At 40.4% G+C, this 14,694-nt stretch overlaps 1 protein-coding gene across 1 annotated transcript in view; it reads left to right on the top strand.

The window, feature by feature from the left end:
* The first annotated feature begins 676 nt into the window (after positions 1–676).
* Positions 677–14,694, top strand: part of ZSWIM5 (zinc finger SWIM-type containing 5) — a 117,132-nt gene continuing 103,114 nt past the window's right edge. The window contains exon 1 of the mRNA XM_053921170.1: positions 677–1,391. Within this exon, the coding sequence (XP_053777145.1) occupies positions 806–1,391 (586 nt within the window). The 5' untranslated portion in view covers positions 677–805. The remainder of the gene's footprint in view (positions 1,392–14,694) is intronic.

The following is a 14,694-nucleotide window of genomic DNA, read 5'->3' as shown; positions in this document are numbered from 1 at the left end:
GTTTCCTACAATGCAAACGGTAACCGCCCCCCCCCTCCCCGATCCCCAGGGGAGCGCAGCCGCTGCGGCGGTGAGATCTTGGCGCCCCACTGACCGTCCAGTCAGGAGCTGGTGCGACTTTGCCTGACTCTGGAGGGGACCGCCGACTGTATTCTACATCGTTGTGGTGCGAGAAGAATTTTCACCACTTGAACTTGCTGATTTTCTCCTGGTCTAGTGCTAGTATTTTTCTGCCAGATCCTACGCACTAGCCTGATTTTGAGTTTTCTTTTTCCCTGCGCCCGCAAGCTTAGAACTTCACGGAGGCTGTTCTTTGGATGGTTCGCGGCCCGGCCATTTCACTTGGCCACACAGTACACCTCCTCTGGCCGGGAGGCAGGTGGGCTGGAGGCAGGCGGGCTGGAGGCATGCGAACTGCTGAGGGTGCCCGGGGCTCCTCTCCCCTAGGTGGCCGTCGGCGGCGCGGGAGCGCTCAGCGCGTGTTCGGGGCTGTCTGCGCCTGGCGCGCGCTGCCGCCCAGCGCTCGTCCTCGTCCCTTCTCGTGCTCGCGGCGGCACGGACAGTGCGCGCGGCCTCACGCTAGTGCTCTGGCCGCCCCGGTCGGCCTTCGCGGCGCGCGCACCGGGCCGGCTCAGGCACCCACTTCGCCCGGCCGGCCCGCAGGTTTGCTCGCCCCGCCTCCCCACCCCCGCCCCGGTGCCGCAGCTGGGCGCTTGCGCGGGGCGCGTGGCCGTGGCCGGGGTCTCCGCCGCAATCGGTGCAGCCGCGGCCGCCGCCGCCACAGTCAATCAGTCAGTCCCCAGCAATGGCGGAAGAAGGTGAGCGAGAGGAGCTGCTCTCGCCGCCACCAGTCTCTCCGGCCAAGCGCCTCTGCTCCTGGCCCAGCCCGCTGGCTCACCACCCTCGCGGTTCGCCTGGGGCGGCCGGCGGCGGGGTGGGGGGCGTCGGCGGTAGCTGCCTGCCCTCTGGGGCCCGCCCCCACCTGCAGCCCGAGTCCCTGCTGGACTGCGCCGCCAAGACGGTGGCAGAAAAGTGGGCGTACGAGCGGGTGGAGGAGCGCTTCGAGCGGATCCCGGAACCCGTGCAGCGCCGCATCGTCTACTGGTCCTTCCCGCGGAATGAGCGGGAGATCTGCATGTACTCCAGCTTCCAGTACCGGGGCGGCCCGGGCGCCGGCGCGGCTGGCTGCTCCGCTGGGGCTTCGCCGGCCGAGGAGGGGCTGCCGCTTCCCCCAGGGGCCCCGGCTCAGGCCGGCTCCGCCCCCGGGGCTGCGGCCGCGGGGGCGTCTCCCGGGCTGGGCGCTGGGGCGGGAGCAGCCGGCGAGGGTCTGCCGTTCCGCCGGGGCATCCGTCTGCTGGACAGCGGCTCCGTGGAGAACGTGCTGCAAGTCGGTAGGTGCTCACCCGGCTCTTCTCTGGTCCCTGGCTTCCTCTGCAGGTGCCTTCTCTCTCTGCCCCAGCCCTGGGGCAAGACCTCTTTCTGTCAAACTCCTGTTCCCTTGCTCAAGGACACTCTACCCACATAAAAACTTTTCTCAACATTTCTTTCAGGTCCACTGCTGCTCTTTCCCCACACTGGCTCTCTACCCCCGTTTCACTTTGTTTTAAGAGCGAATAGGGCTCTTTTTTTACTCTTTATTCTGCACTCACATCTAAGACAAAAAGGATTGGGAGGAATGTTTTTTGGATGTACTGATTTCTGGAATGCGTTTTTCTGAAGTTTAGAGAGGAGAGAATTGTTAGTGAATCCGGAGCAAGCCGTCTTAATAGGGAATGTTTAAGGGACAGGCTGTCAAAGGCAATGTGTAGTCTTAGCACATTGAAGCTCCATATAATTTTAAAATTGGAAAAAATCAACAGAATTAATTTCAGGCAATTTAAATTTTCTGATTTAGTATTTTTTTCCTTCTGAACCAGTTATACTTGGGATCTAGGCAGCGGACTTAACAATAACGGAAGATGGAAATGTGACAGCTTCGCTTCTCCACACCCTCACCCAAGGAAAAAAAAAAAAGCTACACAATCTGGAGTGGGGGTGGGGTCTCTCTTCCTTGTCACACTGGGGTAAATAAAAAGCTGGTCATGTTGGGTTTTTCAAGTGCTTCTTATTTAACAAGTCTTCGTATTTGCTTTTTGTTTTATCTTTTTTGTTTGTGGGAAAATGAAAAATGATTTCTTTTTCTTTTACTCTCCCAGAGCTTCTAGTCAGTTTGTTACGCTTATTAAATATACAAATACAGTAGTTCCGATTTGTAGAATGGTAGGGAGAAATAGCAAAGAAATGACATTGTTTAACATTGACTTGCAGTGTGGAAAACTAAAGCACTGATGTTTTTTCTGTTGGGTTAGTATAGCATTTTGGAAGTGCACATTATCTCTATGCACTTTATTATACATTATATGCTCATATTTATTGAAAAATATTGATTTTCGAAAGGAGTTGGACAGAGGTCGATTTTAGAATTAAGCACAGGAACACACACACACACACTCCAAACATCTAGCTCTCTTCTACCCAGGTAAAACTAACATTTTTTTTTCTTTTGAAGAGTAGTACATTTGTTCCATATAAAGTAATCTATTTCTGGTTATTGAGAATCACTGAATCCTGTGTTTCTTTTTAAAACAAAAGTCTATCACAGTTTGTTTTGCAAATAGGAAATGTAAATTTACCTAAATTCATCTCATGTCAGAATACAGTGACAGTGGATTGAGGAAGTTTTATTTGAAAAAGGCTAGTCCTTTGTGTATTTGTGTGTATTTTTGAAAGAATGGATTGAATACTCAGATAATTAAGATGTACAGCTTTAACAGACATACTGAAAACATGAAAATGAATATAGAAATTTATTAGCCTGTAAACTTCTTCGTATAAGCTTAGATCAGTTAATTTTTAAGATTCTAGTTTACAATATTTTAAATTGAAACATGTCAATTTAAGTGGTCATTTTATAGTAAGAGATGGATTTGAAAGAATTTTCAAACCTGAGGGGGCAAATGGAGAGGGAAAGTTTTAAAGAGGTACACATTTTGCAAGTGACTATAATGTCAAGTTCCAGATGCAATTAGATTTTGTAGGTGATCCAGGTCATGTTTAAGTCAGATATTTTTCTTTCATGAATGATAGCATGCTTACTGGGGTTGATGAGCTCCTGTATGATGGTTTCGGGACTGGAGAAAAGATTCTCACTTTGGATTTCGTAGACGAAGGTAGGTAGGAGGATGAATTAATCACATCTAGGTATGTGATGCTATTTGAGAACCATGAACTGTGTAATCTGTATTCTTCTGTCCTTAATTCATGCTAATGAGTGTGAAAGAAAAGGATATGCCATTCCGTTTCATTGTGAGTTCTGTATCTGGCAGGAACCACCTTTTAATATGTAAAATTAGAGACTCATCCCTCATAAACTTAAAATGTGAGTATGTGACTTAATCTAGAAGAAAGGTTTTTGTAAAAGTATTGCCAAAAGATGAGTGAAGAAGTAATTTAGAAGGCAGGATAGTTATGTTCTTCAGTTTATAACTTCACTTCAAACTCAATTTAATTACTACGTGGTGCTAATTAAGCATTCTACATCATACCTTACTGTTTCCAAGCCGTAGTTATAACCTCAGAATTGGGAAGTTAGTGAAGCCTGATGCTTTAGGAAGGAAGGGGAGATAGGGTATTTCTAAAACAACATTCTTTTAAAGAAAAGATTCCTAAGAGGATCTAAATGAAGAAAACAAAAAGACCTTAAAATAAAAATAAATAAATAAATACATTTTTAAAATGAAGAAAATGTCACAACACAAACATTTTTGAAGGAAAACAAATGAGACAACAAGAAAAACTTGTACAAAAAGTAAGTATATTAAATTCAGTAACTTCTGATTACTTTTCCCATGGAATCTGGTGGTAGTGGGAAATCATGGAACGGCTGGAAGGCAAGTACTCTGTAGAAAACATCAGATTTTGAATCAGAACTAAAACTTTCCCAGCTTGATGTAAACAAATGGTAGAACTGTAGGTTGGTAAAAGCTCCAAGGATACATTTCTTTTACACAACAGTGTTGAATCAGAAGTATTGTTCCTTTTACAAGGGGGAAATTGTAAATTAGTCTTTTCAGGGACATCTGTAGGTTTGAAGCTGTGCAAATAGACTTAGAGTCTGATTTCTCAGTATTATGAAGGTAACAGAGTTCAGATGCTTTAAGCATCTGCATTTTTAACCTGTTTAAGAAGCCCATGGAAATAAATAGCAATGGTATAAACCTTGGGAAAATACTTATTCAGGAGTCTGCAGATGGTATAAGAATGGGATAAGTACAATTTTTAAATAATTTTTAAAGGTGGACCCTTTTTTTTGCTATCCATCATATTTGAAATTAACATCTTTTTGTTTGATAAAATTTAAAAGGAAATTTGTGCCTTTTGAAGGAACTCTGAATTGATTGAGGGAAAAGGAGCACTAACAGTTTTTCTCTAGATGCAGAGATACTATATTTATTTATTTATAGATTTTAAAAAATGAAGTGAAGCCAGGCAGGGGCTTTCTCTGCTGCTATATCGTAATTATATAAATACTTACCCAGAAACTTTCATACTTTCTAATAGTTGACTTCAACAAAACCCTAGACTATTTTTAGTCCACACATTTTCTTCTTTAAAATATTTTTCAAGTATAGTTGTCTTCATTTTCCCACCGCCGCTTCCCCCACCCCATCCACTCCACCCTCAATCCTGCCCGCCCCCCCATTTTCTAACAATCATGTAATTGTCGTTGGATCATCTTCACTACCATGCATGGGAAAAGTGTAGTTACAAAGTCCATTATAATAAAAAGGTCCATTTCAGGAAGTTATCCATAGTTTAAACATCCAGAAGTAAGTTTATAAATATGAGCACTATGTATTATCAATAAGTGTGAATTTTTTCTGTAGTACAATTTTTGTGAAAATAGCAGTAACAAGTATTATAGTTGTTTGATTTTATATATAATTTGTTTTGATCTATATTATTTGGGGAAACAAAAGATATCTTCACATAAAAAGCTTTATAGCATGTGTTTTACTTAGACTAAGATATAAAATCATTATAAAACTTCACGTGGGGAAAAAAATGCTTAATTTATATATAACGTTCTCCAACACAGGAGGCAGTGGCATATCTTTAAGGGGTAAGTAGTAACAATGTTTTGGGTAGAAATTTACCAAGTTTTAAAATCACCCCTGCCTTTTTTTTTTTTTTAGCAATGAGCTCTCTACCTCTCCCTCCCCACCAACCACATCACATGCAATCTTCAACCAATGTTTGTTGAATAGTGAATATTAAGAGTGGACATCTCAGTGTAATATAACTAAGAAAAAGAAAGAGAAGCCTGGTTTTTTAGTATGAATGTGGTATCAGAAGATATGGAGAAAACTCCAATCTTACGCATGTAATACACTGATAGCATTAAGTCGTATGAGTGTTACAGCATTTGTGTATCTTTTATGTTGATCATCTGTTTTGTGGGAAGAATGATAATTTATCAGTTTCTTCAAATGAAAGCTTTAGGTGAATTCTTACTGAAGGGGACTTTCTCAAGGACAGAGGTTTAGATTTTAAAGATAATTAATTAACTAAAGGTAGTAGATTTTATTTTAGAGGTTGTCTCTACTTTGGGAATTTTAAAATATGTTACTGAAGTGTGAGTACAAAGTCTAAATTTTGAAGTGCAAGGGATGGAAATTCATGCCTGTGTGAAACAATTTCTTTTCTTCTGTTAATGCAATGGCTATTAAAAATCAAGACATTTACTGTTAGTATCCTACTATGGTGATGATTATATGAATAGACACACATATGTTAAAATATATCCAAAAAATTCATTTACTGTATTAGACTTTAGAAAATAATTTTTAAAACTGAAGACATTAATATGTTGGTAAACTAATGTTCAAAAGAGATACTGGCAATGCTGTATCTCTTTCGTTTTCCATGGCTGCTGTAACCAAGTGCCACATTCTGGGTGGCAAATTTAGTCTGGAGGCCAGAAGTCTGAAATCAAGGTTTGTGCAGGGCCTTGCTCCTTCTGAAACCTATGTAGGGAATCCTTCCTCGCTTCTTCGCAGGGTCTGGTGGTTAGCCAGCAGTCGTTGGCATTCCTTGGCATGCGGCTGCATAACTCCAATCTTTGCCTTCTTTGTCATATGGCGTTCTTCCTGTGTGTCTGTCTTCACATGGCCATTTTATAAGGACATCAGTCATATGGATTAGGGGCCTGCCCTACTCCAGTATAACCTCATTTTAACTAATTACAGGTGCTATGACCCTATTTCCAAATAAGGTCATAATCTGCATGCCATTTTTGAGGGGGACACAATTCAACTCATAACAGCGTCTCATACTTGCTTTTTGTTGCATAAGAGAGTTTCTTGTGAATTTTAATCTTTTTTACATTGGATGTAGCTTAAATTTAGAAATCACCACATTTATTTAATTAGGTAAGCATTTTTCAGTGTAATTGATTCAGTTTGCATGATTATTTAACATTTGTAATACATGTGGAACTTTTGACAAATACGTGGTTATTTAAAGGTTAAATCTGTCGTTCTGGTTTATATTATCTATAAAAAATGATGACTGTGCAATCCAGCCCTCATACATGGATGAACAGATTACTGCAGAATTTTTTTTTTCATGCATACATTTATAACTCATCTTTAGAGATAGGTAACCCGGAAAACATATGCACCATGTCTTACCCAGCTTCTAAACCCCAACTTATATGGTTTAGAATTAGAGTTTGATATTTGATATAGACTACACTACAGTCCAGTCCAGCCCATTATTTTATTTTTTTATATGAGGTTTTTTTTTAAAGGTTTTATTTATTTTTAGAGAGAGGGGAAGGGAAGGAGAAAACAGGGAGAGAAACATCAATGTGTGGCTGCTTCTCATGTGCCCCCAACGGGGGATCTGACCTGGAACCCAGGCTTATGCCCTGAGTGGGAATTGAACCGGCAACTCTATGGTTCACAGGCCGGCATTCAATCCATTGAGCCACACCAGCCAGGGCCATCCCAGATTACTTCCTTGTGAATTTTCTACCTTGTGGTTTATTTATAGGCTCTTTCCTAATACAGGCAGCATGCTTCTTGGCCACTTCTAGTCTGTCATCAAGGTGTTATGTCAAGAAAATCAACTCATTTTAATATTAATGTTATCGTTACATTATGATGTGGACTCCGACCAGTAGTGTCCGCAGTGTTGTGGATGCAACGAACAAATTCACAGGGACTGCAGAAGTCCTGTGGAGAAAAAGGGACGGCATGGCCACTCTCTGAGTGAGAGAGCACCCCGACCTTTGCCTGGACAGGCTTTTATTGCTTTTCTGGGAGTGTAACATCAAGGAAGGTCCTCATTTATCATTGTCAGGCAGTAATGATCAAACAATAGCTAACATTCAAAGAACTATGAGGGCTTATTCTGAGTCAGGGTCAGTTAGCTAAAGGGCCATAAAACTTTGGAAAACAAACTCATTTTATGTTTGGACCCTTATCAGAAAATTGAGGACATTCTTAGCAAAGCAGGTTTCACAGGACTTTATGCATTCTTTCTTAGCCCTGATCACTCTGGGGAACTGCCCATTCCTGCCCAGGTCTGCACCACCCTCCAGCATTGTTTCAGGCTTAAGTCAGTCAGGGGAAGTAAGGCAACCAAGAGATTAGGAGACTTCTTGCAGACAGAATGAGGACTCAGGGTATGTCAAAGCCAAGGGGCGAGGGCCCATCATGCCCTTTTTCTATAACCCCAAAAGTCCTTCCCTGAGGGCACCTTCATGACTGTGCCTGTCTTAGGTTGTCCCTCCCTTGAGGAATCTTACCCATCATTGGCTAACCAGTCATTTGCCCAGGGCCAAACAGGGTGAAGTAAAAGGGGGCTGAGGTGGCGCCCCTGCCAGGAAGATAAGCTTTGTCTCCTTAGTGGCTTATGGTCCCAGGTCTCTTTACTCAGCTTTAGCCATGGTGGGGGTGGGTTACAGCTTCTGAAACCAGGCAGGGTGGTTCCCAACAATATTATCATATACTAAATTATCCTGCTACTTTTACTAATTATATACAGCTAACTGGTTAATTCTGGGTTCTCAGTATTGAGAAAAATTGATCTCCCCCTTAATGTGTATTGTAATATACCCTAAGTTTATGTTCAATAAATGTTTATTGAATCAATGAGTAAATTGTTATATAACATTTTTAGCCCTCACCAGGTGGCTCAGTTGGTTGGAGTGTTGTCCCATATGCCAAAAGGTTGTGGGTTCAATTTTCTATCAGGGTACATAGGTTGCTGGTTAGATCCCCAGTTGGGGTGTGGACGAGAGGCAACTGATGGATGTTTCTCTCTCACATTGGTGCTTCTCTCTCATTCTCTCTCTCACTCACTCTCTCTCATCAATAAATATATCCTCAGGTGAGGATTAAAAAAAACTAAAAAAAATTGTTATATAACTTTTTAAATATTTTATAGTATCTTCATTGATTTATATGCAACTGGAGCCTAAGAGATATAAAGGCATTTTGTAATTTCTGGATGTTTCTGATTTTTAAAACATTATATACATTAAAAAATACCCTTGAAGCTTATTATTAACTGGTTCTTGATACATTCATTGAACATTTAGTCAGTTGTATAGTGTAAGGCTCAGTAAGTAAGTATTTACCTGTTTTGGGTGGAATTCATTCCAAAATATGCTGTATTTTCCTACCCTGGAACTCAGATTGGACATTAAACTATTTTGGATGATGGAAATGTTCTATAGCATGGTTATGGTAGTGGTTTCATGACTCTTCACTTGTCAAAACTTACTGAATTGTACACATAAAATTGGTAAATTTTACTGAATATAAGTTATACTTCAAAAATTTGATTTTAAAGGAAAGAATAGTGGGTTCCAGTCTTGGTTTCACATTAAAGTCACCTGGGGAGATTTTTAAAAAGACAGTGCCTAGGACTTACCCCAAGTTAATTAAATCAGAATTACAAAATATTATGTAATATTTATTACACAAATGCTCTTGATCCTGTCATGCCAATTTGCTTTTCTGCTTCAATCTGTTCTCTTATTTATCTTATGTTTATTAATGGATCTCAGGAAAATTATTCTTTTACCACCTAAATAATGTCTGTGTTTTGGAAGGGTTTTATGCAAAGGTATATCGATTCCTTATCATCATCACCATCAAAAGACACTTGTATAAATGTGGCGCCAACATATTTTCTTCATGTTTGTTCACTCATTCATTCATTTGTGAAACTTAAATTTAATATCTTTAATGTTCTGTGCAAATTAGAACATAAAATCTATATTTAAGAAGTACATACTTTAGGATACAAATATAAGATAGTGTTTCACACCATGTTTTGTAATAACAGACATAGTTACAGTGGAGGCAAAGAGTAGGAAGTGATTAACTAGAGAAATGGCGACATCTGGATCTATTGCTCAATTTTAATGTAATTCCAAGGATAAATATTAAAATTATGTCTAATATTAAGAAGAGTGAAAACACTACTACTGACAAGTGAGATTAACCCTTCACGAAGTTCCTTTTGTATTGACATTCCTGTAATACTAGATGTTCGTTGATTCAAAAGAGTAATATCAGCAGGCAGGAAGATGACAAATATAATATCATATATTAATCCTTTTTCCTCAGAATAAATTTTTACAGATTTCTGTTTGTAGAATAGCTTGTTATCTTTATAATTCTTTAAAAAATTGTTGCTTCTTTTAGATACAAATATATGGTAGAGATAACGAGCAAGTAGATTTTTGTCTATTCAGTCATTATCTTATGGTCGGTAAGCAATAGGAAAATGTTATTTTGTCTTTGAGAGCCTTGGAGATTACATATTTTTTTCCCTAATCATTCATAATTTTACTGAATGAAAGCCTACAGTATTAGTACATTCAGGAAAAGCCTAACCATTCTGTTTGTTTCCTTTCATTGTTTATGCTATTACAGTTGTCCAATTTTTCCCCTTTTGTCCCTCTCCACCCAGCCCCCCCCCCCCCTCAGGCAATCCCCACCCTGTTGTCCATGGCTATGGGTCATGCATGTATGTTCTTTGGCTATTCTATTGGCTATGCTGTACTTTACATCCCCATGTAAAGGCTATTCTGTAACTACCCATTTGTACTTAATCTCTTCACTTTATTCACGCGGTTCCCCAAGCTCTCTCCCATCTGGCAACCATCAAAATGTTCTCTGTATCTATGATTCTGTTTCTTCTCTGCTTGTTTATTTTGTATTTTAGATTCAATTGTTGATAGCTATGTATTTATTACCCTTTTATTGTTCATATTTTTGATCTTCTTAAAGAAGACCCTTTAATATTTCATGTAATACCAATTTGGTAGTGAAGAACTCCTTTAGCTTTTTCTTGTCAGGGAAGCTTTTTATCTGTCCTTTGATTCTAAATGATAACTTTGTTGGGTAAAGTAATCTCGGTTGTAGGTCCTTGCTTTTCATCACTTTGAATATTTCTTGCCATTCCCTTCTAGCCTGCAAAATTCTGTTCAGAAATCAGCTGACAGGCTTATGGGAATGCCCTTGTAGGTAACTAACTGCTTTTCTCTTGTTGCCCTTTTTTTTTTAAAGATTTTATTTATTTATTTTTAGAGAGAGGGAGAGAAACGTCACTGTGTGGTTGCCTCCCTCACCCCACCTACTGGGAACCTGGCCTGCAACTCAGGCATGTGCCCTGACCAGGAATCGAACCCACCACCCTTTGGTTCACAGGCCGGCACTCAATCCATGAGCCACACTAGCCAGGGCTGTCTTGTTGCTTTTAAGATTGTCTTTTTATCTTTAACACTTGGCATTTTAAATATAATGTGTCTTGTTGTGGGCCTCTTTAGTTCATTTTGTTTCGGACTCTGCACTTTCTGGACTTGTATGTGTATTTCCTTCACCAGGTTAGGGAAATTTTGTGTCATTTTTTCAAATGGGTTTCCAATTTCTTGCTCTCTTCTCTTTCCAGCACCCCCATTATGGAAATGTTAGTGTGCTTGAAGTTGTCCCAGGGGCTCCTTACTGTATCCTCATTTTTTGTATTCTTTTTTCTTTTTGCTGTTCTGATTGGGTGTTTTTTGTTCCTTATATTCCAAATCACTGATTTGATTCTCAGCTTCATGTACTCTACTGTTGATTCCCTGTAAATTATTCTTCATTTCAGTTAGTGTATCCTTTATTTCTGATTGGTCCTTTTTTATGCTGATGAGGTTCTCATTCAGTTCACTGAGCATCCTTATAACCAGTGTTTAGATCTGTGCATCTAGTTGATTGCTTGTCTCCATTTTGTTTAGTTCTTTTTCTGGCATTTTGATCTGTTCTTTCATTTGTGCCATGTTTCTTTGCCTCCTCATTTTGGCAGCCTCCCTGTGTTTGTTTCTATGTGTTAGGTAGAGCTGCTATATCTCCCAGGCTTGATAGAGTGGCCTAATGTAGCAGGTGTCCTGTAGGGTCCAGTGGCACAGCCTCCCCTATTACCCAAGCTGGGTACGCAAGGTGCACCCACAGTGTGGGCTGCATAGACCTTCATCTTGTAGTTGAGCCTTGATTTGTTGTGGGCACATCTACGGCAGCCACTGTCTGTGTCCTGAGATCACACAGCATAAGCTACAAAGCAATCTGCAGATGGATGCTGCTTGTGCTGGGCTTGGAGGTGCCCTGGAGAGGCCAAGCTGTGAACCAAGGCCGGCTGCTATTTCTGGGCTTGGGGCAAATAGCAAAGGTACAGGGCTTGCTGAAGCCAGATGCTGCTTGTTTGAGAGGATTTAGGAAAATCTGAAGTATAGGGCAAGACAAACCATTCATGTGGAAAATCTATGGGAAACAGCTTGGGTGGGCCTTAAAGTTGGGTGGGGAAGGCCTCAGAGAATCACCAGGGTGGGGCAAATCATGTGAGCCAGGTTGGTGGAGAATCAGATATGGCAACTGCCAGCTTTGTGGGGGAAGGAGTCAGAAAAGGAAAAATGGCCTCTGCTAGCCCTGCTGTTTGGGAGAAAGCTGCCCCTGGCTCTTGCCCCGATGCTGGACAATTCAGTTCCTCCTTGTTTGTCTCTGATGTCTTTTAATCTGCTGCTCTGGCAGTGGAGCTCAGAGAGAGTGAGTCCAGGTAAATTTGTGCATGGGCCCTCTAAGAGGAACTGCCTGGGATTCTAGCAGTTTCTGTCTTCTACAGTTTCAATCCCTGCTGGTTTTTATAGTCAGAAGGTATGGAGACTTATCTTCCTGGCACTGTAACCCTGGGGCTGGGATGCCTGGTGTGGGGCTGGTACCCCTCACTCCTGAGATATTCCTCCCAATTTTTATCTACCACACATGGGTGTGGGACCAGCCTGTTTCATGTCCCTGCTGCTCCTATCAGTCTCGATGTAGTTTCTTTGATATGTAGTTGTAGAACATCCTTTCAGCTCAGTTGCTGATGGTTCTGAATGATGGTTGTTCTGTAGTTTAGTTATAATTTTAATGTGGTTGTGCTGGGAGGTGAGCTGTGTTTACCCATGTTGCCATTTTTACTGGGAGTCCCGCCTGTTTTTATTTTGCTTAGATGTATCAACACTTGCTAAACTGACATGACCGGCAAGCATCACTAACATACATTGATGTTAGCAATGTAAAAATCCTTCTGCCCTGGCTGGTGTGGCTCAGTGGACTCAGCATCTGGCCTGTGAACCAAAGGGTCACCAGTTCAATTCCCAGTCAGGGCACATGCCTGGGTTGCAGGCCAGGTCCCCAGTAGGGGGCGCACAAGAGGCAACTGCATACTGATGTCTCTCTCCCTCCCTTTCTCCCCTTCCCCTCTGTGTAAAAATAAAATAAATAATTTTTTTAAACAAAGATTTTATTTATTTATTTTTAGAGAGAAGGGAAAGGAAAGAGAAAGAGAGGGAGAGAAACATCAATGTGTGGTTGCCTCTCGTGCCCCGCACCGGGGACCCAGCCCACAACACAGGCATGTGCCCTGACTGGGAATCGAACCAGCGACCCTTTGGTTCATAGCCCATGCTCAATTCACTGCGCTACACCAGCCAGGGCAAATAAATAAAATCTTTTAAAAAATTGCTTTAAAAAAATCCTTCTCCATTTATAGTTCCCTATGGTGAAAAATAATCTTCTTAATCTTTTCTCTTACTCCATATTATATTATTGTACTCTGTACTGTCATGTATATTTGCATATATGTACCATTTATATTATCTTTGAGATAATGTAGTATAATATAATCACTACACGCAGGGACTGTACAGCAGGTAGTCTTAGAATTCTGGCTCCTCACTATGTCTCAGTTTTGAGGATAAATTAATATAAAGTATTTAGGGCAGTGCCTAGCACTTATTAAGTCCTATGTAAATATTTTCTATTATTATATCAAAATTGTTACATATGTGTTACCTTCTTCAACCTTCTCCCCACCTCTGAAGCCTTTTCAGTCTGACTTGTGCTTTCACTTGTGCTGTATTAAAATCGATCTCTTAAAGGTCACTGTGACCTCATAATTGCTGAACACAGTATCCATTTTCCAGTCTTCTTCCTTCACATCCTTTGTATAGAATTTTCTGTAGTCTATTGCACTTTCCTCTTGAAATGCTTCTTCCTAGATTTTTGTTTTACCTTACCATTCTGGTTTTCTTTCTATCTTCCTTCTTTATTCTCTTACCCCACAAAAGTAGGCTATACCTTCTTGCCTAAGCTCTCTTATTTAGCAATTTCCTTTATTTCTATTTATTTCTATTTCCTTTATTTCAATTACTGTTTTGTGAACATCAGTTAGCATCATATAATATAGTGGCTTAAATTTTGTTTAAAGCAACTCTGTTCATTTTCAAATGTAATCTAAATGGTATTCTAGTTTTTTGCAACTGAAAAATATGAGCTGTTTTGGGAGTTGGGGTGGGGTCCAGGACTCTGTCAGCTTGGCCCTCTTTTTCCCTTTGAATCTCAGATACACTTCCAAATAACCTTTTATTGGGATTTGGAATCAGGAGATCTGCCTTAATTTCTTATCTGTAAAGATGTCGGGATTTTTGTGAGATTCTAAATAAACTAATATATGTAAAATACTTTATAAATGTCACCATGCAAATAATATGATTGTTAAGTCTGGATACCTGTTTCTCCAAGATCGGCATGTGTATTTGCCTTCTAGATAATTATAAATGGGTACCTTATTAGTCACTCAAAATCAACATGTCCGATAAGAGATTAATGTCCAGAATATATAAAGAACTGTTACAGCTCGATAACAAAAAACAATGTGATTTAAAAATGAACAAAGGATTTGATACTTGTACAAAGAAAATATGCTAATGCAAATAAATAAATAAATAAATGCAAAGGTGCATAACATCACTTATCATTAGGGAAATGAAACTGAAAACCACCATGTGACACCACTTCATACCCATTAAGCAGGATGGCTGTTATAAAAACAAAACAAAACAGAAAATAGTGTTCTTCTGGCCAACATGGAGGTGTATTAGATATGCTTTGCCTCTATACAAAGTGAAATAAATAAAAATATACAGGGAACCAACAGTGAAGGGAAAGAAACCAGGGCTCAAATTAATGATTTGGAATGAAAGGAAGAAATAAACATTCAACTGGAACAGAATGAAGAAATAAGAATTCAAAAAAATGAGAATCTTAGGAACCTCTGGGA

The sequence above is a fragment of the Desmodus rotundus genome, chromosome 3, assembly GCF_022682495.2.
Source record: "Desmodus rotundus isolate HL8 chromosome 3, HLdesRot8A.1, whole genome shotgun sequence".
In the NCBI taxonomy this organism is placed as follows: domain Eukaryota; kingdom Metazoa; phylum Chordata; class Mammalia; order Chiroptera; family Phyllostomidae; genus Desmodus; species Desmodus rotundus.
Note: the sequence above shows the minus strand (reverse complement) of the source record. Positions and strands in the feature narration are given on the sequence as shown.